This window comes from Rana temporaria, chromosome 5, assembly GCF_905171775.1.
Source record: "Rana temporaria chromosome 5, aRanTem1.1, whole genome shotgun sequence".
In the NCBI taxonomy this organism is placed as follows: Eukaryota; Metazoa; Chordata; class Amphibia; order Anura; family Ranidae; genus Rana; species Rana temporaria.
The window spans coordinates 48,056,357-48,083,981 of record NC_053493.1 but is presented as its reverse complement, the minus strand read 5'-3'; the positions used below and the strand labels follow the sequence as shown (position 1 = coordinate 48,083,981).

At 42.8% G+C, this 27,625-nt stretch overlaps 1 protein-coding gene across 1 annotated transcript in view; it reads left to right on the top strand.

Annotated features, from left to right (window-relative positions):
* SPAG6 (sperm associated antigen 6) overlaps positions 1–27,625 on the top strand; it is a 157,115-nt gene that overhangs the window by 3,589 nt on the left and 125,901 nt on the right. The window contains exon 2 of the mRNA XM_040352508.1: positions 3,465–3,560. Within this exon, the coding sequence (XP_040208442.1) occupies positions 3,465–3,560 (96 nt within the window). The remainder of the gene's footprint in view (positions 1–3,464; positions 3,561–27,625) is intronic.

The following is a 27,625-nucleotide window of genomic DNA, read 5'->3' as shown; positions in this document are numbered from 1 at the left end:
AAATACCTTTCTTATCTTTTTTTAGCTGCTTAGAGAGCTTGAGGGAGGAGAAGCTGCAACACATTGAGCTTTGCAGTGAAAGTCTGTCCTGACACGCCCCTGGCTGCACAACCATTTACTGGGAAGCTCAGTGTAATGCTGTTTCTTGCCCCCAGCTCTTATGCAGCTTAGAATAGACACAATGTGATTACTTATAAAAAAAGGGAAAAAAGGTATTTATAATATGTTTTGTTGTTTTTATATCGATACAGAAATGTTTTGCCTTTCATTTCTATTTTAAAATAAATGGTTTGTTTTACAAGGTAAACGTTTGGAACCACTTTAATCACTTCGTATCCGGGCCCTTGTGAATTGACGGCCACAAGGTGGCTCTACAATGCCCGCCGCGTCACTGAGGTTGCCAATGCGCGTGCCTGGCGGCCGCGATGTCCGCCAGGTACCCACGATCAGCCGTTACACAGCCAAGGACATGGATCTGTGTGTGTAAACACACAGATCCACGTCCTGTCATGGAGAGGAGACCGATGGTGTGTCCCTTGTACATAGGGACACAGATCGGTCCCCTCCCCCCACAGTAAGAATCACTCCTAGGGAACACATTTAAACCCTTCCTCGCCCCCTAGTGTTAACCCCTTCCCTGCCAGTCACATTTATACAGTAAGCAGTGCATATTTATAGTACTGTTCGCTGTATAAGGCCACTTTCAGACTGGGGCGGGAGCCGAGGTGGCGGTATAACGCCGCTAAAAATAGCGGCGCTATACCGCCGGGATTGCCGCGGGAATCAGCCGCTAGCGGTGCGGTATTAACCCCCACTAGCGGCCGATAAAGGGTTAATACCGCCCGCAATGCGCCTCTATAGAGGCGCATTGCGGGTGGTATTGCCGCGGTTTCCCATTGTTTTCAATGGGAAGGAGCGGTATACATGCCGCTCCTCTCACCGCTCCAAAGATGCTGCTGACAGGAGATTTTTTTTGTCTCCCGCCAGCGCATCGCCTCAGTGTGAAAGCCCTCTGGCTTTCACATTGAGTCTGCAGTAAAGGAGTTTTTCAGGCGGGATAGCAGCGTTATTTTTAGCGCTGTACCGCCTGAAAAACTCCTCAATGTGAAAGGGGACTAAATGACAATGGTCCCAAAAATGTGTCAAAAGCATCCGATGTGTCCGCCATAATGTCGCAGTCCCAATAAAGATCACAGATCGCTGCCATTACTAGTAAAAAAAATTATAATAAAAAAAGTCACAATTCTATCCCCTATTTTGTAGGCGCTATTAATTTTGCGCAAACCAATCACTATACGCTTATTGCGATTCTTTTTTTTTTTTTTCACCAAAAATATGTAGAAGAAAACGTTTCGGCCTAATCTGAAAAAAATATTGTGTTTTTTCAAAATTGTCACTTTTTTTGGTTTATAGCACAATTAATAAAAAACACAAAGGTGATTAAATACCACCAAAAGAAAGCTCTATTTGTGGGAAAAAAAGGACATCAATTTTGTTTGGGAGCCACCTCGCGTGACCGCGCAATTGTCACTCAAAGTGTGACAGTGCTGAAAGCTGAAATTTCGCCTGGGCAGGAAGGGGGTATATGTGTCCAGTAAGCAAGTGGTTAAGGACCAGGCCTTTTTCTGACACTCGTTGTTTAAGCAGAGACCTTTATGTAACACTATTTTTGCGCAGCCGTTTTTCAAAAGTATTTTTTGGGGAAAAAATACACTTTAATAAATAAAAAAAATACAAAAACATAATATATACCCCCATTTTTTTGTATAATATAAAAGATTTTTTGTAAAATGTGCAAAAAAAATCCTGATCAAATAGGCAACGCCCATCCTCTTATTGATCAGTGGTTCCAAATTAATAACTACTGCAGACACAAAAGATCCACGTTCCAAAATAACTGTTCTGTTTATTCAACGCAATTGAAGTTTTTTTATACACATGATTACGTAGGCATTACAGGAGTTTGAAAAGGCAGAAGGTTTTTTATCTTAAATGGGTTGTAAAGGTTCGTTTTTTATTTTCTAAATAGGTTCCTTTAAGCTAGTGCATTGTTGGTTCACTTACCTTTTCCTTCGATTTCCCTTCTAATGCCCCGTACACACGATGGCCTAAAACGCGGTGACATAAAACACTACGACGAGCCGAGAAGTATGAAGTTCAATGCTTCCGAGCATTTATCGACTTGATTCTGAGCATGCGTGGGTTTTTTCTCAGTCAGAGTTGCACACAGAGGATAGGAATTTCCTATCGTTTTTTTTTCCATCGGAAAAAAATAAAACATGTTCTATTTCTAAACACAGACGGAAAAAAGTCCGATGGGGCCCACACACGATCGCAATTTCCAATGAAAAATTTTGGATCGTGTGTACGCGGCATACATTTTTTTTCTTTGTCTGAATTTCTTACTTCCTCTTTCTCCTCAGTAAGCTTGCCCCCATCATCTGAGCCGTTCTGCCTGGGGGTTAGTCACCGTGCTTGCCCCCTCCCTTGGGACTACATCCCTGCGGGGAGATGCTGTGTTCACATAGATGTATAGATGTCCCCTGTCTCCTCTCCTCTGCTGTGACAGTGCGTTAGGAAAGGAATGCCGATAACTGGCGAGCTTGTTTACATGTGATCAGCTGTGATTGAACACAGCTGATCACATGGTAAAGGTCAGCTGTGATTGACCCTTTACTGCGATCACAGAGTGTGCCAGATGTGCGCCCGAGGGGGCGCACGGAGGGCGTTGTTCTGGGAGGAGGTCCATGGATGCCCTCCCAGAATGAGAGAATCTTTTTTTCCTTTTTTTTTAAGTGATGAGGGATTAAAAACCCTGCATTGTTATTTTGTTTTGCAGTCTCCATACCAATAGGAATACGTCTCTTCACCTCCTGGAGTCACTTCATTGTTACTGATATTTGTGTTTGTTTGGAAATATGAGAAGCTCACAGTGTGCAGTGAAATCGGAGTAAGCAATTTCAGTACAGGAGAGGAACCAGTAATGATAGGAAAGGCTGAGTTTAGCTTTAATTAATTTTCCTGTGTCCCCTATTTATTTTTTGTTCATGTTGTGTGTGCTCATGTAGCTGGTCTCATGTGTTAGTGTGAGTAGGTGCCGCATATTTTATCATCATCATCCTGTGTCTGCAGAAGTAAACATGGACTCTATTTATCAAAGTGTCTTCATGAGAAATGTCTGTATTTCTCCACACTTACCCGTCATATTCACACTTGTATTCTCTGTGATCTTCCAATACGGGACTGAGTCTATGAGGCACCACAGACCTAACTTATAAAAAAAACGCTTTGATAAATGAGGCTCCACATTACAATGAACAATCATCAGCTGAGTCTGCAGAAAAAAATCACTGCGTTTGCTCTTTGAATGTGTAACCCAATGGCAGTTCTTACAACAGGGCTGCCTGAGCTTAGGCAAGTCTCCTTATCTCCATTATGTAACCGCTCTGCCTTTTTCCTTTTAGTTTTCGAGCAATATCAGAGGGCACGGACCCAATTCGTTCAAACGGTCGCAGAGCTTGCCACAAGACCGCAGAACATTGAAACGCTCCAGAATGCAGGTACTTTATCTTGCCCAGTAATGCTTGGACTGACTAACTTCTGTTGTATTTCATATACTCCAGTCAAAACACAGGTGTAAGCATATACTGTTCCTTCAAAAATATCCACAGATATTAAAAGATGCATATACCATAAGGCCCCTTTCACATTGAGGCGTTTTTCAAAAAAAATAGCGCTGCTATACCGCATGAAAAAAAACCTGCCCTGTAGTGTTCAATGTGAAAGCCCGAAGGCTTTCACATTGAAGCGGTGCGCTAGCAGGAGCGCTCCAAAAGTCCTGCTAGCCGCATCTTTACTGCGGTATAGGAGCGGTGTGTTCACCGCTCCTATACCGCGCCTTCCCATTGAAATCAATGGGAAACCGCGGTATTAACCCTTTTTCGGCCGCTAGCGGGGGTTAAAACCTCACCTCTAGTGCCCGAATATCGCGGTAAATACGATGGTATAGCGGCGCTACAAATAGCGCGGCTATACCGTCACCGCGGCTCTATCCCCAATGTGAAAGCAGCCTAAGGCTCCATTCACACCTGAGACTAGCGATTTACTGGCATTTTTTCAAGTGTCTTTGCAGCTTTTTAAAAAGCGTTTTTGCAGCTTTTTACAAGCGTTTTGCAGCTTCAAGCATTTTTGTTTAGCCAAAAGAAAGCACTAGGGGTGGAGAGGGATAGGATATTGGGGGTATTGTACATGTACAATTAGGGTGTGTTGAAAAATGATCAACCGATTTGAATTCTGTGTGAAGAACAGCTGGTTGTTAAGCAGACGGCCAGGGAAGCCAGCTGCTGTTTTCTTAACAATCGATAAATTATTGTGTAAATGGAAAATACAGCAAGGCCCCCCCCCCCCCCAATCCATACCAGGCCCTTTGGGTTTGGTATAAATTTTAAGGGGAACCCCACTCCAAAATTAAAACAAAAAAAAAACAATGTGTGGTCCCCCCCAAAAGTCCATACCAGACCCTTATCCGAGCATGCAGTCTGGCAGGCCTACTAAGCTACCTAACTTACTAAGCTTTTTAACAACTGCACTTTGAAAAGTGTACAGTCTATTTGCCTTTAGTAAATCAACCCCATAAATCAGGGGTCTCAAATTGGCGGTCCTCCAGCTGTTGCAAAACTAAGTCTTATAAGACATTGCAAGGCTGAAAGTTGCAAGCATGCCTTTTACAGGCAGAGGCATGCTGGGACATGTAGTTTCGCAACAGCTGGAGGGCCGCCAGTTTGAGACCCCTGCCATAGAGTCTCTATACTCACCTACTCTTTGCTGCCCCAAGTGTTAGATCTTCCTGGTTCTTCCTCCCACAATGCTTTGCTGGGAACCTGAGAAGCCAAGCACCAGGACTAAGGGCTGTCACATGGGCAGAGTGAAAGTCTTTATCCCTGTGTAAGATACAAACAAAACAAGGTTACCAGTATACAGGCCTTCTTCTAATCCTTCCTGCAAGAAAATAGAAACAACAGAGGGTGTAAAGGAAAGGTTAGTATAAGCATCGGGGGGAAAGGGGTGTGAATTGTGGCTAAACTCCACCCCCTCCCAACCACTCACCCACCGGCCCCATCCTTTACAGGCCCCTACCTTTTATGTAAGTTTTGTAGTCTGGTCAACAGACATCACAGGTCTTCTTTCTCCTCTTCTTCCTCCTGTGGTGAGCGGGTCCTGAATGCATGTACCAAATCTATGGGCCAAATTCTCAAAAAAGCTGCCTAACTTAACTTTCAGCAGTTAAGTTACACTGACTTAAAATTTCTACCTAAGTGCCTGATCGTCAAAGCACTTACCTAGAAATTTCAGGCCGTGTAACTTAAGTGCCGCCGTCGTAAGGCGGTCCTCCTCTCCTGGGGGCGTTTAAAATTTAAATGAGGCGCGCTCCCGCGCCGGCCGTACTGCGCATGCGTGTGACGTCATTTTCCCGACGTGCAGCGCGCGAACGTAATTAACGCTGGGCGGCTTTGAGAATTTCGACGGGACACTAAAGTTGCGACGGGTGAAAAAAAAAATACGCGCCGGGAAAACAAATAATTATAAAAAAAAATGACAGCGTCGCTCAGCATGCATTCCTGAGAGGGAGAACTCCATGCCAATTTTCAAAGAAAAAACCGGCATGGGTTCCCCCCCCCAGGGGCATACCAGGCCCTTAGGTCTGGTATGGGTTGTAAGGAGACCCCCCCACGCCGAAAAATCGACGTAGGGGGTCCCCCTACAATCCATACCAGACCCGTATCCAAAGCACGCTACCCGGCCGGTCAGGAAGGGAGTGGGGACGAGCGAGCGCCCCCCCCCCCTCCTGAGCCGTGCCAGGCCACATGCCCTCAACATGGGGGGGTTGGGTGCTCTGGGGCAGGGGGGCGCACTGCGGGCCCCCCCACCCCAGAGCACCCTGTCCCCATGTTGATGAGGACAGGACCTCTTCCCGACAACCCTTGCCGTTGGTTGTCGGGGTCTGCGGGAGGGGGCTTATCGGAATCTGGGAGTCCCCTTTAATAAGGGGGCCCCCAGATACCGGCCCCCCACCCTAAGTGAATGGATATGGGGTACATCGTACCCCTATCCATTCACCTGGAGGCAAAAAGTAAAAGTTAGTAAACACACAACACAAGGGTTTTTAAAATAATTTATTATTCTGCTCCGGATGCCCCCCCTGTCTTCTTTATTAGCTCTATTACCAGGGGGGGCTTCTTCTTCCACTCTCCGGGGGTCTTCTTCCACTCTCCGGGGGGGGGTTTCTTCTTCCGCTCTCCGGGGGGGGCTTCTCCGCTCTCCGGGGGTCTTCTTCCATCTTCTCCCCTCTTCCGCTGTTGACTCGGCGAACCCCGGTTCTTCTGCAGATGTCCGGTGCCTTCTTCTTCAGCGCTGGCTGCCTGCTATCTGTGTGTGTTAGCTCAATTAGTAACAGGCAGCCGGCGCGGTCTTCTGTGACGTCAGGGTCTTCTCTTCTGTTCTTCTCCCCTCTTCCGATGTTGACTCGTCGCATCTTGTCGCTGTAATGATGGAAGCGCGCCTTGCATCCCATTTATATAGGCATCACCGTCCCATCATGCTCCGGTAGGTACCCACATGGTGGGTGCACGTGGGTAGGCACCCACCACGTGGGTACCTGCCGTAGCATGATGGGATGATGCCGGTTTTGAATTTAAAAATTGCCGTGGAGTTCTCCCTCGGGAATGCATACCAAATGCCGTCGCTGGAATGGGCCTTTACAATGTGTGACTAACTTTCCACATTATAAAACCAGCCCTAGTTTTGCGCAGGCAAATTCGGAACTTACGCAGAAATCACAGTGATAAAATGCTTTGAAAGTCCTCATTTGCATACGCAAAGCTGCATTTCAATGAGAAATGCCCCCAGTGGCGGATGCGGTACTGCATCCTAAAATCTGACCGTGTAAGGCCGGGTACTCACGAGCAAACATGTATGGTGAAAGCGGTCCGTCGGACCGTTTTCACCATACATGTCTGCCAGAGGGCTTCTGTACGATGGTTGTACACACCATCGTACAGAAGTCCGCGCGTAAACAATACGCGGGGCGTGTCCGCGGTGTCGCCGCGTCGATGACGCGGTGTCGCCGCGACAATGACGCGGCGACGTGGGCGGCCCGCCTTTAAAATGCTTCCACGCATGCGTCGAAGTCATTCGACGCATGCGAGGGACGGCGGGCGCCTGGACATGTACGGTAGGTCTGTACTGACGACCGTACATGTCCGAGCGGGCAGAATTCCAGCGGACTGTTTTAAAACAAGTCCAGGAATATTTGTCTGCTGGGAAAAGGCCCGGCGGGCAAATGTTTGCTGGAATTCGGCCCGCTCGCGCCCACACACGACCAAACATGTCTGTTGAAACTGGCCTGCGGGCCAGTTTCAGCAGACATGTTTGCTCGTGAGTATGGGGCCTCAGTGTCTTACACATGTCAGATTTTCTGCCTAACTTTGAAAAAAGCCTTTTGAGAATCGTTTCCAAAGTTAGGCACAGACTGAACAGCAGTTAAGTCTGCGTATCTCTTTTGAGAATCAGGCCCTATATGTTTAACTTTTTTTCACTTTTTTTTTTAATTTTGAATAATATTTATTCAGTCTCTAAAATTAAATTTCATTCTAAACATGCCTCATCTGAAATAACATTTTATTAAAATAAATGTGTTTTTTTTTTTTTTTGACCTTCAGAGTTCTTACTGGGTTTCATTCGCCAAATTTTTCTAAACCAATAGGATTAATAACCCTCAGATTGCTTTTTTATTTATTAGTGCTAAAGAGTTTAAAGCCCTGCAAAGTGATTTTTCTTTGATTAGCAGCAAAGTGATTATAGGCCTTTTGTAATGCGTCTTCCACTTGATTACCATTAAAACAGTTAATGCCCCATAAAGTTGATTTATAGCCACCAAATCCCGATCGCTGCAAGTCAATCAAGGAGATTTGAAATAGTGTCTCAATTCAAGGTTATACATTGTAAGAGGAAAAGAGAGGAAATTAGCTTCGTATTCAACTATTGCCTTTTCTGAAAACTCAGCTCTTTGGGGAATCAGAAAACAGGAAAGGGGTGCCAACTAAGTGTACTATTAAAACCAGTTTATTAAAAGAAGGACAATTGACAACTCACTGTAGAGTAAAATCCGATTGGTCCTATATTAGAATCTGCCTACAACTGTTCCACACAACTTGTGGTATACTCTTGCTCATGTGGGTGTTTTACATTGGGAGAACCAATAGAACCCTTCAAAAACAATTTGGCAAACATAGTTGGCTTTTTGAGGGGGGTAATGATAAACACAGCGTCCCCTAGGCATTTCATAGAACACCACAATAAGTCCTCTCAGGGCTTACGGGTGTGGATCATTGAATCTATTTCCAGGAAATATTCACCAGGAGAATGTATCTTTCCTCTCCATTCACACAGAGAGAAACACAGGTGCGGGCTTTATAGTGACTGATCACTGTGGTAGCCAATCAGAGGCTATCACAGCTATCAGGTGACCTGGAACGGGTATTTCCGGGTCCCAAACGTTAGTACGGGACCCGGGGCTCTTGGTGAGACCCTCGTCTCTGTGCTGGGAGCCCACTGTGTGGCGCACTTCCAGCTCAAATACAGATACGCAGATATGCGGTACCTCTGAAAAAGGCCCAGTCCATTGAGGCCGTATATATACGTACTGTTGGGATCAAGGGGTTAGTATATGGCTGTAATACTTAGAATCCAGTGCCAGGTATCCCATGCTTGTTATAGGGCAGATTTAGTTCACAAAGCACTAGGAATGATCTATACAGCACATGCTTCCAGTAATGTGTCTGACACTAGAGGAACAGACAGGCAGAATATGTTTTCCTGTAGAACATGAAATGCATCCCCAATATGGCTTCCAGGTACATGCTCCCAATGTGTAACAACTGTTTTTAAGACATTGGGCTCTATAAATCCTGAATTCTTTGTATCTATGATATCTGAAAGGTCTTCGGATACAATCACTCATTGTGATTCAAGCTGTTCTGCTTTTAATATTGTCTTGTATATTCTAGCAGCTCTATGTAAAAAAAAAGAAAATCTTCGAAACTCAGGGGGAGCCTATTAATACAGAATAAATCAACCCCACAGCCAACATTTTGGTCCACAACGTGAAACCCTTTTTTTTAATATGATGTTTTAGAAATGCATTTTATACCTTATTTATCAGCTGAATGCTCTGTAAATAAGCAATGTGACATGACAGTGAGTCTTGTACTGTAATAACTGCATGTCTCCAGTGGATCGAGCAAAACAATGTGAGCTTGATTATCTCCATTCACCCTGGGGAGTAAGGGTCTTCATGTCAGTGTGGGGAGAGCTACAATTCTGCTTTAATGCAGGAAAAACAGCAGGGAGGCAACAGACAGAGAGGACTGGGTGTTTGTAAGTGCTGATAGAGTTGCATACATGATTACTTTGTTTGAAAGAAAGGCGTATGTTATATGTCTCTGGATACAAACCAAAGATTAAAAAATCAAGCTAAACTAGGATGCAGTAGGTGAATTTGTGGTCTTTTTTTGATTGTGAAAAAAAGGAAAAAATAATTTGTGGTCTTTGTAAGATAAGCAATAAAGCACTTAAAGAAAACCTGTCAAATACATTGATTTGTCCTAACTGTCATCTGTGCCAGAGTGCACACATATTCTGGTGCCTACAAGCACCTTCAATAATCCTTTAAAGGGGTTGTAAAGGTACAATTTTTTTCCCTAAATAGCTTCCTTTACCTTAGTGCAGTCCTCCTTCACTTACCTCATCCTTTCATTTTGCTTTTAAATGTCCTTATTTATTCTGAGAAATGCTCACTTCCTGTTCTTCTGTCTGTAACCCCACACAGTAATGCAAGGCTTTCTCCATGGTGTGGAGTGTCATGTTCGCCCCCTCCCTTGGACTACAGGAGAGTCAGGACACTCTCTACGTTGCATATAGAGAAAGGAGCTGCGTGTTAGTGGGCTTCCTGACTCTCCTTTTATTCTTGGGTTCCTGGATAGCTCTTGGGTCCCAGTTACACACTATGAACAGTGAAAAAGAAGGGGTTTGGAGACTTTGTATGAAGCAATGACCTAGAGATATGCCTCCATCCCTGACATTGTGAACACAAAGGAGAAAAGAAAATGGGACTTTATATGAAGTACACGATTGCAATTGGGCAAATGCTTGTTATAAAATACAGTAAAACCTTGGGTTGCGAGCATAATTCGTTCCAGAAACATGCTTGTAATCCAAAGCACTTCTATATCAAAGTAAATTTCCCCATAAGAAATAATGGAAACTCCGATAATTCGTTCCACAACCATTTATTCATAGGTCCTTCAGTTTATAGTCCATATAAAAAGATTATCGCAATGTGATAAGTTGTGTAACCATAAAATGTCCATCCACAAATGGAAGCCTCCACAAGGGGATTAGAAACAAAATCCAGCAGGAGCTCCAGAGTATAAAAGAGAAGAGAGGCGCCTCTAGGTGTAGCAATATGTTGCTAAATGTTGTACCTTCATTAAATTTAACCACATTGTTACACTTAGCCTTGCCTCTCTTCTCTTTTATACTTTTTGTGACATGACACTACTTGTATATCAAGACATCGCTTGTATATCAAGTCAAAATGTATTAAAAAATGTAGCTTGTCTTGCAAAACGCTCTCAAACCAAGTTACTCTCATACCAAGGTATGACTGTAATATTTATTGATGCATATAATTGTATTTAACTGTATCAAAGTACAAAATATTAGTACATAATAATAATAATAACATTCGAATAAATTCATACACATACTACAAAATAATGCTAGGTAACCTATAATCTCTCTGATTCCTGTCATTGCTGGTACATAATTGTAAAATATAAAAATTGTATAATTGTAAAAATTCATGTGGAATTCTTTAAACACATAATACATATGAAAATATTCCATATAAAATACTGTAACTGCATGGTATAAATAGAGCACGGCATCAAATAGCTCAACAGGTTTCGTGACAGGGATCAGAGAGATTATAGGTTACCTAGTACTATTTTGTAGTATATGTATGAATTTTATTGTATGTTATTATTTTTATTATTATTATTATGTACTAATATTTTGTACTTTGATACAGTTAAATACAGAGACTATATATACAATTATATGCATCAATAAATAATACTTTATAACAAGCTTTTACCCAATTGCAACCGCGTTCTTCATATAAGGTCAACTTTTCTTTTCACCTTTTTGTTTACATTATGAACAGTGTTTTGTCATCTACTCATCTTAGGGCTCATACACAGACACAGAGGCCCAAACAGCATGGAGAACCATTTGTTTATGCATCTAAAGCAGAGTGGAGCTGTGCGCAGACAGCCAATGTCAAGCAAGGTTCATATTTATGTTTTTCAGGATCTCATGCAAAATTGCACACATCCCTGCAACACACAAAAAACGAACATCCCAAAGTCGAAAACACACCTTACTAATGCGCTGTGCCAAAACACATGGTAACATGTGAAAATGGGTCTTTTTTTGTGTGATCTTCGCACTTAGGGCAGCCCAGTGAATTATTAGGCTGCACTAAATGCAAAACACAAAGCCTAAGTCAATGGAGACGCAGCAACTGTGTGGACTACCTAAAAGCCAAGTTTCACAGGCATGCAGGGATGGGTGCAGGTCCACAAATGCAGACAGTGTGCCTGTCAAAATCTGATGTGTGGGTAAGGGGTCCTTCTCCATATAGACCATAAATGCAAGGGGGCAGTTGTATTTAGCCACTGACCAATAGTTTGAGGGGACGCTGTTAAAGTATAACTTAAGGCAAACTTTTTTTTCTTGTATTGGATTGAGTGGAGAGGGATTAGCACACCTGGCCAGTTTTTTTTGCAGTCTGTTCCCCCCCATTAGGGAGAGGCGCCGTGTTTGGAGCCTTTCTGCGGCTCCGTAGTGCTTTGTATTGCGCAAGCGCTGCGCCTGCGCAGTACAGGGCGGGCATTATTCAACGGGGGACCTTTCTCGTCACAACACCCATGTGCCGGAAATGTAACACACCCATTGGCTGTGCTCTCAAGCAAACTGTCAAACCGTCAAATGGCTGGTGTCATAACTGATCACATGTGCAGCATCATAGCACTTGTAGATTAAAGCGGAGTTCCGGGCCACAATTTCACTTGTTATCTATAAATACTCCTGTAATACACAAGCTTAATGTATTCTAGTAAAGTTAGTCTGTAAACTAAGGTCCGTTTTGTTAGGTTGTTACAGCATTTAGACACTTTATAAAATAGAAATTGACTGGGGCCATCTTAAGTGTGGACATCATGAAGCCAGACTGTATGACTTCCTGGATTTCAGCCTTGCAGACCTCGCACATGCTCAGTGCTGCACAAGCAGTGTCAGATCAGGTTTCAGCACCTGTGCTGTCCAAGTCACATGATTCTTTGAGACTGGGGAGTGCACAGACTCCTGGAAAGTTACACCCACTACATTCCCAGGAGTCTGTGCGGTGTAGGTTAGGAAGCATTAAGCACCTAGGTGCAGGAAGTGGGAAGATTAACTATTCTGCCTAGCAACTATTTGAAGGCATCTAAAAAATTTTTTTTTTTCGTAAAGGACTAATGACATTTTTTTAAAACTACTGATGTAATGTTATATTTATGGGTGGAACTCCACTTTAAACAAGATGGCAGCTTCCTTGGCTGAAAACGATAGGGGGTTTTACTTACACTTTAAAGTACAACTGAACGCTCCTCATTCATGTAAGGGTCATCACAAAGGGCAGTGGGACACCCTTTGTTACTGGGGGAAAAGAGATTCAGCCTATACACGTGGTAAGGTTTTTTCACAGTAAGGGCTGTTCACACTTGTGCAAAATGCTGACGCTTATCGAAGGCACCTATAGCATTATTTGCCCGTTAATAGGCGCATTTGATAAGCGTTTAATGAGCAATAAAAATGCTCCCCCAAACGCCCTATGTGCATTTGCGATGTGGGTGACATGCATTTTTAAAACCGCACCACAAACACCTAATATTAACTATTATGTTCTAACGTACCACGCCGGCATGTTTGTGGCTTTTTACCATAGACTTGAATGGAAGGAGTTGAAATGCTTCAACTTCTTTCAAACTCGACATGAAGAGTCAATTTTGAAGCGACACGTTGGGTGCTGTCCATATTATCAACTGCATTGACATTTGAATGCCCCTGAAACGCCTGCATTCAATGCCAGTGTGAACTAAGCCTAAGGGTCCTTTCACACGGACTTGTCCATTATACGGATTCTCCTCAGCGGGGGATTGATCGGCTGATCTCCGCTGAGCAGGCAGATGACAGATCCGCCTCTGCTCACTGGGCAGAGACAGACCTGTCAGAGCACTGCTCTCCTCTATGGGAAATCGGGTTGAAAATCGGGTTTCCATCCGTATGGATTTCATGAAAAGGATCGGATGTTAGCTGACATATCACCGCTGACACCTGCCGCTCCATAGAGGTGAATAGAGTCGTTCGATCAGATCCGCCTGAAAAACTGACAGGGGGACCTGATCAGAAAGCCTGTGTGAAAGGGACCCAAGAGCTGTGAAAATTCAGGATAGATTCCCTCAGGAACTAGTGCTTGCCAGCTCAATCGATTGTTTAAAAAAAAAAAAGTTGGATGCATTCTTAAACACGCTATTATAACTGGCTATCAACATTTGTTTTTTTTACAGGTAGAGCAGCTAACCATTTAAATTAATAACACCAGAAAGTGTTGAGCGAGGGAATATCTGATTACCTAAGGGGATAAGGATGGGTTTTTTTTCCCCCTTGGATCATCTGTGGGTATAGGATTCAGTATTTTCTATTGGATAAACTTGATGGACTTTTCTTCTTTTTTCTTCTTTAACCTGTAACTACCGTATGTAATTCTGATAGCCACACCTCTGCAACATTTTTTCACCACCCCACTGTAGTCCAAGCCAAGACAGCTTTAGTAAAGGTGGGAATTCTGGTCTGAGATCAGAAGCAGTGCAGCATCATGTCCACACCATCACAGAAAGCTGCATTAAAGTGGTTCTAAAGCCTTAAGGTCTTTCACCTTAACTGCTTGCTGAACGACGATATACGCTGGCAGAATGGCACGGCTGCGCAAAACAACGTACCTGCACGTCACGTTTAAGACACGGCATTGTGTACGCGCCCGCCACATGCTCTGTGACCATGCCCTTGGGTCCTATGGACTCGATGTCCACCGGGTGCCCGCAATCGTGTCACAGAGCGACAGAATGAGGAGATGCCTATGTAAACAAGGCATTTCCCTGTTCTGCCTAGCAACATGACAGAAATATACTGCTCCCTGTCATTGAGATCAGTAATCTCTGTCCTGCTGTAGTGAGCCCCCCCCCCCACAGTTAGAATCACTCCCTAGGACGCACTTAATCCCTTGATTGCCCCCTAGTGTTTAACCCCTTCCCTGCCAGTGTAATTTATACAGTAATCAGTGCATTTCTATAGCACTGATGCTGTATAAATTAAAATGGTGCCAAAATGTCAAAAGTGTCAGATTTTGACACTAAAAGTGTGCGCCATAATGTCACAGTCACGACAGATCGCCGCTATTACTAATAAAAAAAATTATAATAAAAATGCCATAAAACTATCCCCTATTTTGTAGATGCTATATGTTTTGCGCAAATCAATCAATATACGCTTATTGCATTTTTTTTTTACCAAAACATGTAGAAGAATACGTATCAACTAAACTAAGAAATAAATTTGTTTTTTTTTATATATGTTTGGGGGATATTTATTATAGCAAAAAGTAAAAAATATTTCATTTTTTTTTTAAATTGTCGCTCTTTTTTTGTTTATAGCGCAAAAAATAAAAAATGCAGAGGTGATCAAATACCACCAAAAGAAAGCTCTATTTGTGGGGAAAAAAGGACGTCAATTTTGTTTGGGTGCAACGTTGCATGACCGCGCAATTGTCGGTTAAAGTGATGCAGTGCCAAATTGCAAAAGTGCTCTGGTCAGGAAGGGGGTAAATTCTTCCGGGGCTGAAGTGTTTAATGCATTCTATGCATTAAGGTGAAAAACCTTCTGTGCCCCCTCCCCCTTATGCTTACCTGAGCCTGGTTCAATCCAGCGATTTGCACAAGAGCAGTGGCTCCTGCCGCTGTCTCCTTTTTCCCTGGGCAGATTAATAGCAGCGGGCCTGCTCTGTGTCAATAGACGCAGACAGGGTGGCTCAGGAACAAGAGTTTAGTGGGCTCTATAGAGTGGGCTGCCATCCACCCACTCCGCTTATTGTGGCCTGCGATCGGTTACCAAGTCGATTAAGTGGCCCCTTGCTCTTCAAAAGGTTGGGCACCCCTTTTCTAGACAGTTGTATTTTCTAAGACTTTTATTAATTTGACTTTAAAATGATACATATAATGTAACTTAAAGGTTAACTAAGTGTTCTATTATAACCCACTGTTTGGAGTTATGTCCTTGGAAATATATACTTTGGTCAGAGGATTTTTATTTTGTGGAGATTAAAAGCCAAATTGTATGTATTGCTAGATTTTTGTGAGTGTTTTTGGTGGCCACAAGCAGACCACAATTTTGGAATTCATCCTAGATGCGGTCAGCTTTTTTATTTTAATTCAGGCAAAGCCTGTTCCTTCCATTCCTATCTAATGTAAATATTAGGGTAAAATATAAAAGAAGGGAAACAATATCTAACGAGTGGACATTGATGGTCAGACTTTAAGGCCAAGGAAGTAGGTTAAAAAAGTTTAATTTGATAGCGTATAAATACAAAAACAAATACAGAAATAATACAAAAAATTGTTATTATTATTAGCCACTGTATATTCCTCAGAAGTCGCCAACGCACGTTTCGCCGTGGGGCTTCTTCAGGACGAAGACGAGGAATGCATGTTTAGCAGAAAAACAGATTTGTGTCTGTAATGATACAGTTTAAAGGGTTAATAACATATATATCTATAAAAGAAAGAAAAAATTAAAATTAAAAGAGTGAATATCTAAGTGTATAATTACATGACATATGGTCCTCGGTGGAAGTATCCATAGGGCATATATGATGCACAGTAAACGACAGCATACGTCGAAAGTGCAGTTTTGCCAGGAATATGATTTAGCACACAAAAAAGATTATTATATATATACGCTAGATAAATGGTAGTCATTGTCCACAATGTATGCACACTCATAGAAAAGAAGAAGAGACATATAGTAGAGGTTAAGATATAGCCAAAGTATGTATAAATACAGAAATAGAAACAAAAACAAAAAAAATTATGTATAATAAAGCACAGCAAAAAATAATAGAAATGTCTGTGGTAATAAAGGTATGGCGTTTATGATGTAGCAATGCAGTAAATCACCTTTGGTGAGCCAATAGGGGTCAAAGCAAAAGGTCCGTGGGTTGCAGGGCTAGAAAGTCCCCGGCAGACTGCACAGCTCAGAAAAGACTGTGATTACAGAGAAGGAGAAAAAGACAATGCGTGAATGAGAATAAAAAAATATAATAATAAAAGTCCTCATGATTGGCAGCCTAAATTTAGTTAAATAATAACCAAAATCAAAAACAAGAGGAAGAGCCTTGATTCACCTAATTGAAATGGTCTCAAGCTTACTGGGACAGCAGATAGTAGTCAGCATGTACAACATGTGAATCCAACTGTTCAAGCCGGTAACGCCGCTAGTGAACATACACTGCAGTTAAAACAGGAGGCCTATGAATAAGAGAAGATATACGTGAGGGTGTAGCAGATAACACTCTCAAGAAGAATCGAGGGATGTCCGGAGGCGCAAAAGCATAAGTACTTACCATGGAGCAGCGTTAATAACGAGTATCTGTGTCCCAGGGTGTACACGAGGCAACACAAAGCAAGTGCGTGTGTTTCTCCCTTAAGTAGGGCACATCCCTGCGTCAGCGTCCGACGTGTGACGTCATTGACGCGCGCCCACTCATTACGGCGGCGCATAAACAGGTCGCAATTATCGATGTGACAGCGGAACGATTATTATAGCATAGCCGTGAATCACGGCCAAGCATAGGCTTCTGAAAAGACGCACGTAGGAGGATTGGGCCAGTAATGAAAAGGGACCATAGATAATAAAGAAAAGGGAGATTATTTAGAAAACGGACTCGCATAGTAAAGCTAAGAAAAAGGGAAAACATAAATTTGAATATCAAAGGTAATGAATACTTAAGCGATCTCAAGCTTGCCATCATGTGGACAAATAGGAACAGCACATCCTATATTAATAGATAGATATTGGGCTCTAAAAAAGGTGATAGGGTAGACACACAATATAGATTGAAAGGAAAAAATTAGAAGAGTGTGTACATACATAAAGGACAATGATTATATCCTAAAAATAGAAAATAAATACAGCCAGTGATTGATCAATTCACGGTTAGCCGATGTGAGGCCAAATCATAAAAAAATGAAAATGGTAAATTGCCGCAACCGCATCCAAGAATACTGACAGTGAATCATAGACTCAATACATGTGCCCCCGGTACAACCCTAGAGGACCAAGCAATCAAGCAATCGACAGAAAGATATCCAAACGTCTAAAAAAATTCATCCATAAATTATGTAAAGATATATGATTGCACATTACTTCCTGAAATTTGGTATGGTAATTCCATTACCATTGTGTTGAAAAATAGCACATAACATGTATTTTATTATTGTTTATAAGACAGCAACTAATGTTAGGCAAAAATAACTGGTAAACATATATTCTTCTTATTTTGGATTTATCCAAATAGCATTTATATTGTGTTTATAGAGAGCATCCACATACATACAATATATAGTCTAATGCATAAACCATCCCAGTTGGAAAAAGTGGGAAACGTTAAGATATTGCGGGTTAAACAGGGATGATGATGACAGGCCTAAAATAACACAAAATAATGAAGGGTAAATGACAGAGACCCTGTTTGAGGATAATTAGACATATAGGAATGACTTGAAGCTCATTGAGTCATTCAACCCTGGCCACACATTTGCCTTGAGGCGATAGATCCATTGAGTTTCCCGCTGTAGGACTTTCTGATCAAAATTGCCCCCTCTGGGGTCCTCGGCTATGCAGTCCAATACCGAAAATTGTATTCGGGGGGTTACATATCCGTGTGTAAAGGCGACATGATATCCCATGGTCTTATTTAATAGACCATTGGTAATATAATACATGTGATCTTTAACCCGTTTCCATAAGGGTCGAATAGTTTTGCCCACATAGAAGCATCCACAGGTACAGAAAATTATATATATAACCCCTTGTGTTTGACACGTGACATGTTTGTGTAATTTGTGTATTTCCCCATTGGGAAGGTCAACGGTCTGACCCTCTCTAATTAGGTGACAAAATTTGCAGTGCCCACATTTGTAGAGGCCCGGTATTTCTGACAAACCTGCTAGAGGCTTGCAGTAGGTGCTTTTAACTAATCGATCTCTTACCGATGTGGATCGTCTAAATGTAATATTAGGGTTCTTTGCCACATACTTAGAGAGGGTGGCATCTGCCGTGATAAGGTGCCAATGTCTTTGGATGAGTTGACGAATTTGGACATGTTGGTCTGAAAAAGTCATGATGAAACGCATCACGACATTGTCAGACTTTGTTTTGTTGGAGTTACTCTTAAGCAGAGTACTAGCTCTGTTTCTTTCAGCTGCTCGATTAAATGCCCTCTTTAAGCAGGATCTGCTATATCCTCTCGTACTGAGTCTGGTGTAAAGCTTATCCGCTTTGCTTTTGAATTTCGCATTGTCAGAGCAATTTCGACGTAGTCGAAGGTACTGGCTGTACGGTATGCTCTTTAGCAATGGTGCCGGGTGGGCACTAGCTGCATGTAGCAGAGTGTTGCCCGCGGTGGGTTTGCGGTATAAGGATGTTTGTATGCCATTGACTTCATCGACATAGATCAATATGTCCAGGAAGGCAATGGCAGAGTCACTATGATTCATAGTGAACTTTAAATTAAATTCATTGCAATTCAAGAAACTCATAAAAGCAAGCAGATCCTTTACTGTACCCGTCCAGAACATCAGCACGTCGTCGATGTATCGAAACCAGCTTAGTATAAATGATAAAAAATAGGTATTAGAGTCAGAAGAAAAAAGTTTTCGTTCCCACCCCCCCAGGTACAGGTTCGCGTAGCTAGGGGCACATGAAGTGCCCATAGCCACTCCCTGTACCTGGAGGAGGTGGGACCCATCAAAAGAAAACACATTCTTCGTAAGGATGTGGGAGAGAGATTTAAGCACAAAACCATTCAATTTATCCATTTTTGGTCCCTTTTCGGCAAGGAAGTTGGAGATAATTTGGAGGCCTTTGTCATGTGGAATTGATGAATACAGGGCCTCCACATCTATTGAGACCAAAAGGCAACCATCAGGCACCGTTAATCCATCAATTGTTCTGAGTAGGTCGGACGTGTCTTGAATGTAGGAGGGTAAAGAGGTCACGTGTGGCCTAAGGTATTGGTCAATGAATACACTTGCTCTTTCAATTTTAGAGCCGACTCCTGATATAATTGGGCGGCCTGGTGGATGTTGTAAGTTTTTGTGCGTTTTGGGTAGCGCATAAAAAGTGGGGATTCTAGGGTGTGGGACCTGAATACCATCAAAGATGGCTTTGGTAATAGATCCATCAAAAAGTGCCAATTGTAATAGGTCGTCGAATTGCTGATTGAATTTTGTGATAATCTCTTTATTAATTGGTAGGTACCATGTGCGGTTTTTCAAGATATCCCAGCACATGTTCCTATATTGTAAGTCGTTCATCACCACGATATTACCGCCCTTATCGGATGGTTTTATAATTATTTCTGAATTTTTACTCAGTGCATCCAGGGCTTGGGTGTGTATGGACGAAAATTTAGGGTTGGTGTGTTTGACAAGGGAACACACCAACATGCATTCCTCGTCTTCGTCCTGAAGAAGCCCCACGGCGAAACGTGCGTTGGCGACTTCTGAGGAATATACAGTGGCTAATAATAATAACAATTTTTTGTATTATTTCTGTATTTGTTTTTGTATTTATATGCTATCAAATTAAACTTTTTTAACCTACTTCCTTGGCCTTAAAGTCTGACCATCAATGTCCACTCGTTAGATATTGTTTCCCTTCTTTAATACTTTACAGATGTGGCCCATGTGAGTGCTTTCCTTACGTTTCCTCCCATTTTTTCAATTTTCTTTTTCCCCCTCCCTCCCTTTCTATCTCTCTCAATTCCCTCCTTTTTCCCCCCCCCCTCCCCCCCCTTTCTTTTTCTTTTTTACCCCTCATCTATTCCCTTCCTTCTTTGAATCAAAATAGGGTAAAATATAAACACTTTGTATGGCTTTGTGCCGGTTCACACAGGGGCAACACGACTCTGGGAGCGACTTTGCGAGGCGACTTCAGCGCGACTTGGTGCGACTTACAACGTGACTTCAAGTCGCCTCCAGGACAGGCGACTTTGCCAGTGGCCAATCAAACAATAATCAGCTCTTATAATTGCAACACTAATCATATTGTAATTGAATGTTATTAAAAATTATCTTTCCTTTTTAATCTACAGTCAATGTAATTTTCTGAGAATGCAGTGCAATATGGCAACAAGGAGTTGTTCTGTACACAGAGTGTGTACGGGCCACTCCCCAGAAACAATATTTCCTGCTTGTGTGATTGGCTCACCAATTTCCTGAGAATACTAACCAGATTTCAGGCATCCCCTGCAACAAAAATGTAATTTTTGGAGAGATACTCCCAATAGGAACACGTCTAAAGGGAAGCAGATTTCCTCATTAGTGCTTTCCAGCTGCACACCTGACAGTTAATTATGAAACCACTCCCATTAGACCCATTCAGAACAGAGGCACAGACAAACACACAGGGATTTCTTCAGAATAACAAAAGGTAGGAATCTGCAACAAAGTTTGTTATAATCCTTGTAATGTACATTGATCACCCAGAGGGGAATGTTTTTTTTCTCAACAAAAGTGGAGTTACGCTTTAACCACTTCCAGTCCTGCGCACGACGATGTACGTCCTATTTTTAAAGACGGATATCTCGGTAACGGCAGCAGCTGCTGTCAAAACCCGAGGTATCCATCTTTAGTGTGCGCGGTCTGGAATCCGATAATGGCGGTCTCCGCGGCGGATTCACCGCGAGATCGCCGTTATCGGTGGCGGGAGAGGGGCCCCCCCCCTCCCGCCGCTCTCCCGCGCCCTCCGCCACTTACCGGAGCCGTCGGTAGCGGCGGAGGCGATCGGATGCTGTCGGCTGGTGAGCGGGGACGAGACTGAAGGAAAAATCTCCTTCGCCCGTCCCCATAGCTCGGCTGGGCGGAAGTGACGTCAAAACGTCAGTCCCGCCCAGCCTCTTAAAGAGACAAATTTTTTTTTTGGTCATTTGAAAAAATGACATTTTTTATTTTTTTTCTATTTTTTGCATTTAAGCCCAAATATGAGATCTGAGGTCTTTTTGACCCCAGATCTCATATTTAAGAGGACCTGTCATGCTTTTTTCTATTACAAGGGATGTTTACATTCCTTGTAATAGGAATAAAAGTGATAATTTTTTTTTTTTTTTTTTTCAGTGTTAAAAATTCTAAAATAAATAAAAATAAATGCGAAAAGCAAAAAAAATATTTTTTAAAGCGCCCCGTCCCGACGAGCTCGCGCGTAGAAGCGAACGCATACGCGAGTAGCGCCGACATATGAAAACGGTATTCAAACCACACAAGTGAGGTATCGCCGCGATCGTTAGAGCGAGAGCAATAATTTTAGCCTTAGGCCTACTCTGTAACTCAAAAAATGCAACCTGTAGAATTTTTTAAACGTCGCCTATCAAGATTTTTAAGGGTAAAAGTTTGACGCCATGCCACGAGCGGGCGCAATTTTTAAGCGTGACATGTTGGGCATCATTTTACTCGGCGTAACATTATCTTTCAAAATATATAAAACAATTGGGCCAAATTTATTGTTGTCTTATTTTTTAATTCAAAAAAGTGAATTTTTTCCAAAAAAAGTGCGCTTGTAAGACCGCTGCGCAAATACGGTGTGACAAAAAGTATTGGAATGACCACTATTTTATTCTCTAGGGTGTTAGAAAAAAAATATATATAATGTTTGGGGGTTTTAAGTAATTTTCTAGCAGAAAAAAATGTTTTAGTCTTGCAAACACCGAATCTGAAAAACACCTAAGGTCTGGAAGTGGTTAATTGTACAGTATAAGTACACAGGGCTTGTATTCATAGACCAGATATCATATGCAGGCTATATTCAGGTGACTATACACTGTCAAAAAGCATGCTAGGGCTGCCCCCAATGCACACTTATATAATCCCACCCAGACGTTTTTTTTTTTTCATTTAAAGCAGAAGTACAGTCAAAGCTTGTTTGGCTGTAGTTCTCCTATGGATCACAGGAGTGCAGTTTGTTCTGCACTCCTGTGACCTGTTTTCAGCCGACAGCAGGCTAAAGCCTGCTGTCAGCTGATGTCACAGAGCCGGTCCAGGTTCAGGCAAGATCGTGAGCTGGGATCTGTCCACATGTCTGGACCGGCACATGGCTCAGCCTTTCAGCGAGTTGCTCCTGCCCCCTCCACAGCCCAGCGCTCCAGTGAGCCGAGGGAGGAGCTACTAACTAGGGAGCTCTGAGAACCGAGCGATCAGCAGTGTTTGATTGCTCGGTTCTCAGTGTTAGAGCTGGTAGGGGACAGATTCACCTAGGTAAGTATGATTCTTAAAAAAAAGCCATATTTCTCTTTCAATTTTTACTTTTGACACCTCTATGAAGGTCTGACTGTTTTTTTCCCTGAGCTATCTAGGAGTTTCTGGATCAATATCTTTGGGCGTTATACCTTGGGGACTGTACCTGGACTTCACTGTGTGGGGCTGGCTTGTAATTTTTTTTTCAGGCACTGGATTTTGTGTTATGTACTCATTTTGGCACGATTTTAGGTGACCATAAAGACCCCTTAGGGGGTATGCACACTGTGACAAGCAAAACCTGTACCCCTAAATGGGGCCAAGCAACATGGATAAGATAAAACAGGGATTTTCTAAAATTTTGGGGACAAATTTAAGTTTTGTAGCTTTTGAAAAAATATACAAGCGAGCTGAAGGGTGTTATATTTGTGCCTAAAATTACTTTTTAAAAGAATACAATTGTTTCCATATTTAATGTGTCCCACACAACTAATAAAGTCTTCTTTGCATAGCCGTTGCTTTACACACCATTATTACAATCATGGCAGCCAAATAAACACTGCTTGTATTTAGTAACCATAGAGATGGTGATATAATGGTGTCTGCTTTATGTTTAGGTTTTTGACGTTAACTGAAATGATATGATTTTAAGAATAAACCGGAATACCATACACTTAAAAGTTTATTGAAAATCTATAATAAGTGCTGTTGCACATTTGCAGTCATCGATCGCTTTGTAGAAAGTAGTGCCGGGTATTCTATTGCACAAATCTGTATGCTGCTGTGGTGTGATACCGTCAGAGGGAACACATTCTTTTTGCAGAGGCCTGGATCAGGAGCATTCGGCTGGAGCACAGCCTTGCTTTCCTTGTAAACTGTTTCAGCCGACTGTGCGTATTGTTACAGTTTACAAGGGGGAGGAGGAGAGAAGCCGCTGGCTCTGAACGGGCAGCTGTCCCTTTAATCTGGGTGGCAGTTGCTGCATCTAGTTTCCTCACAACATTTAAAACATTCATTCTAAAGTAGGGCTTCTGAGTGTAGCACTGGAAGAAGGAACCTTTATTGATATATAGACTGCCCGCACAGACCTCCTCCTGAAAATATCAGTTACCTGGCCAATTATGACTTTATTACTTGAAGACACGGACCTAGAACAAGAATTCAGATCACTAAAGAAAGCTTGAAATCAAAGCTACTTATCTGCATTCTTGTTCTAAACGCTGGTACACACGGGCCAATGTACAACCTGGTACAATTAGCCTTCATTCGAGCAGTGTGTACAGAAACCTATCCGACTTCTTTCGAATGGGCATGCTTGAAAACCAGCAGCTGACTGGCATCCATCCGATCAGCGGTTGCAGCCAGTGGCTGCAAACGCTGATCAGTGTGTCCTGGTGGGGAGCAGTCCCTGCATAGTGGGGGAGATCACTCTACTAACATTGCTTGTGTTAGTATAGAGACCAATCACAGGGGTAAAAGACGTAAACATTGTATTGTTTGGAACAAAGAAAAAAAGAAAGAGGAAATAATGAATGGAACTTGGAAAATAACAATACGTTAATTCAATGGAAACCACAGGACAATACATTATGGGGTAGATTCACACACATTGGTGTAACTTTAGGGCGGCCTAGCCTAGCCTATTTAGGCTACACCGCCGTAAATTAGTTAGGCTAGTAGTGATTCACAATCGACTTACCTGCTAATCTACAGCGGCGTAGCCTAAAACGAGCGGGCGTAAGGGCGCCTAATTCAAATTGCTTGGAGGGGGGCGTGTTGTATGGAAATGAGGCTTGACCTCACGTTTTTTGACGTTTTTTGACACTGCGCATGCGCCGGGCGACTACATTTCCCAGTGCGCATTGCGGCTAAGTACGCCGTACGGGCCTATTGATTTCGACGTGTACGTAAACGACGTAAATCCCGATTTGCGGACGACTTGCGCAAACGACGTAAAAAATTCGAACCTCGCGGCGGGAACGGCGGCCATACTTAACATTGGTATTCCACCTCATAGGTGGAATAACTTTAGGCGGCCTAACCCTTACGGAAACGACGTAATTCGACGGCGTAGGCCTGGCGTACGTTCGTGAATCGGCGTATCCCCTCATTTACATAATCTACGCCGGCCGCAATGAAAGCGCCATCTAGCGGCCATCAGAAACATTGCAAGCTAAGATAGAACGGCGCAAGCCGGCCTATCTTAGTTTGTTTAAGTGTATCTCTGTTTGAGCATACGCTTAAACAAACACCGGCGTAGATTCAGAGTTAGGTCGGCTTATCTGTAGATAAGCCGGCCTAACTCTTTGTGAATCTACCTAATTGTGTGCAGCTTGCACAATTTTAATCCTTATAATGCAAAATAATATAAAAAAGCTGTCAACAGCAAAATTATATAAGGAAATATACATAGCCTTTAACTGGACTTAAAGTGGTTGTAAACCCTTACATATACGCAGTGAAGTGATTGGTGATACAGAGATGAAACAAATCTTCCTACATACGTTGTGCCTGTTTATCAGCAGTCTTCTCTATCTCCGTTTAAGGTGCTGAATTTATAAAGCTTGTCTGAGAGTTCAGAAAAAAGGGGAGGAGAACTGAAATTACACTCTGCTTCGCTCAGTGAGGAAAGCTCTGAGAGATGATTGGAGGGAAGGGACACCCCTCCTTCACACAGCACACAAGAACAGAGCTGAGTCTGTCAATCAGTTGGAGGTCCCTCTCCTGTCACCTTTTTTCTCTTGATGTCAGGAAAACTTTTCAGAAGTGATTCATGCAGATAGAGGAACGAAGCAGCAGATAGAAATGACATGTAGAGGTTGATTTACTAAAACTGGAGAGTGCAAAATCTGGTGCAGCTGTGCATGGTAGCCAATAAGCTTCGAACTTCAGCTTGTTCAATTAGGTTCGACAATAAAACCTGGAAGGTGATTGGTTTCTATGCAGAGCTGCACCAGATTTTGCACTCTCTAGTTTTAGTAAATTAACCACTTAGTGCTTTTAATTGAAACAAGTACACACTACAGGGGGGTTATGCTTTGTTCACATTTTATGTCTGAGGTTTACAACCACTTTAAGGCCTCATGCACACTGGACGTTATAAAAAAGGCAGTATTTTTTTTAAGTTTTTCAGCGTAGCGTTTGTTGGTGTTTTTTTAGCCGTAGCTTTTTTTGCAAAACTATACTCCTATAAAGGCTTACGGCTCAAAAACGCTGATAAACACAGAATAGCTGCGTTTTTTTTCCAACAAGAAATTGCCCCTGCCAAAAACCGCCTATAACAGCCTATGTGTGCATGGCCACATAGGATGACATGCTGGGGAGTTTATTGGCTGCAGAAAAAAACGTCTGAAGCCAAAAACAGCATCTGTAAAAACGTCCAGTGTGCACGAGACCTTAGGCCCCTTTCAAACGGGACGGATCAGTAATGATCCGCCTCCGTATGCTCCGCTTGCTCAGAGGGGATCGCTCCGTTGATCCCCGCTGAGCCGACGGATGACAGGGCGGTCCCCGCACACTGTGCAGGGACCGCCCTGCCTTTTCTCTGCTCTCCCCTATGGGGAGATCAGATGAACACGGACCGTATGTCCGTGTTCATCCGATCCGCTCTGCAGATGGAAGAAAAAATAGGGTTTTCTTCTGTCTGCAAAACCGGATCTTTGCGGAAGCGGACGATTACGGGTGTCAGCGGATATTCATCCGCTGACACCCGCAATCTCATTAGGACCAATGTATGTCCCTTTTTCATCCTCAAACGGATGGATGAAAAAGCGGACATACGGTCCTAAGGCTACCTTATCCTTTAGATCCCTGGTGCCCAACCTGCGGCCCTTTGCAAATTATTGTGCATCCTTTGGGACATCTGCAGGCCAAAGTCAGTTATACCTTGCCTAGGTGCTTGTCAGGCCAGTGAAGGTAAAATATTTTTCAGAACAGGTTCTAGTAATCGCTTAAAGCATAGTTTTTTCCCTAGGGCTGTATTGTCCATAATCCCATCAGGTACAGTGTTTTATGTATTTTATGTGGAATTCTAATAAAAAAATGTAATTGATTTATTAATTTATTTTTAAATGGCATTTTATATTTTGATATATTTAAATAGATACCGTATATACTCGAGTATAAGCCAACCCGAATATAATCCGAGGCACCTAATTTTACCACAAAAAAAATTATTGTGAAAACTTATTGACTCGAGTATAAGCCTAGGGTGTCCATCTGCATGCCTCACTGTGCTCATGCCTCACTGTGCCCATGCCTCACTGTGCCCATGCCTCACTGTGCCCATGTCTCACTGTGTCCATGACTAGACTGACGTTTAACATGGGAGTCTATGGAAGGGCTGCCCGGATTGAAAAATCGGTGCTCCCCAGCCGTAGGTCCCCCAGACAATAAACTATGCACACTTGTAGAGGAGAAATGGGGCTACATGTGTGCCAAGTTCCGGGTCCAGTGGACCTACGACCGGCCAGTACCGGGTCCCCAAAATCACCAGAGAGATTTCTGTTTAACATGGTAGTCTATAGAAAGGGGGCCTGGTTGGAAAAATCGGTGCTCCCCGGCCATAGGTCCCCCGGACAACAAACTTTTCACACTTGTAGAGGAAGAGTGAGGCTACATGTGTGCCAAGTTTCGGGTCCAGGGGACCTACGGCCGGCCTGTACTGGGAGATCAGGCGCAAAAAGTTGACTTGATTATAAGCTGATGGGGGCATTTTCAGCATAAAAAAATTTGATGAAAAACTCGGCTTCTACTCGAGTATGTACGGTATGTGTGCATGTGTTAGGAGTAAGTATGTGTTTTATTGCTGCTGTAAAGAGTACCCGGAAAAATGTTGTATGTATACGACAATAAAGTATATCTATCGATCTATCTAGTCGTTACATTATCGTATACATTAC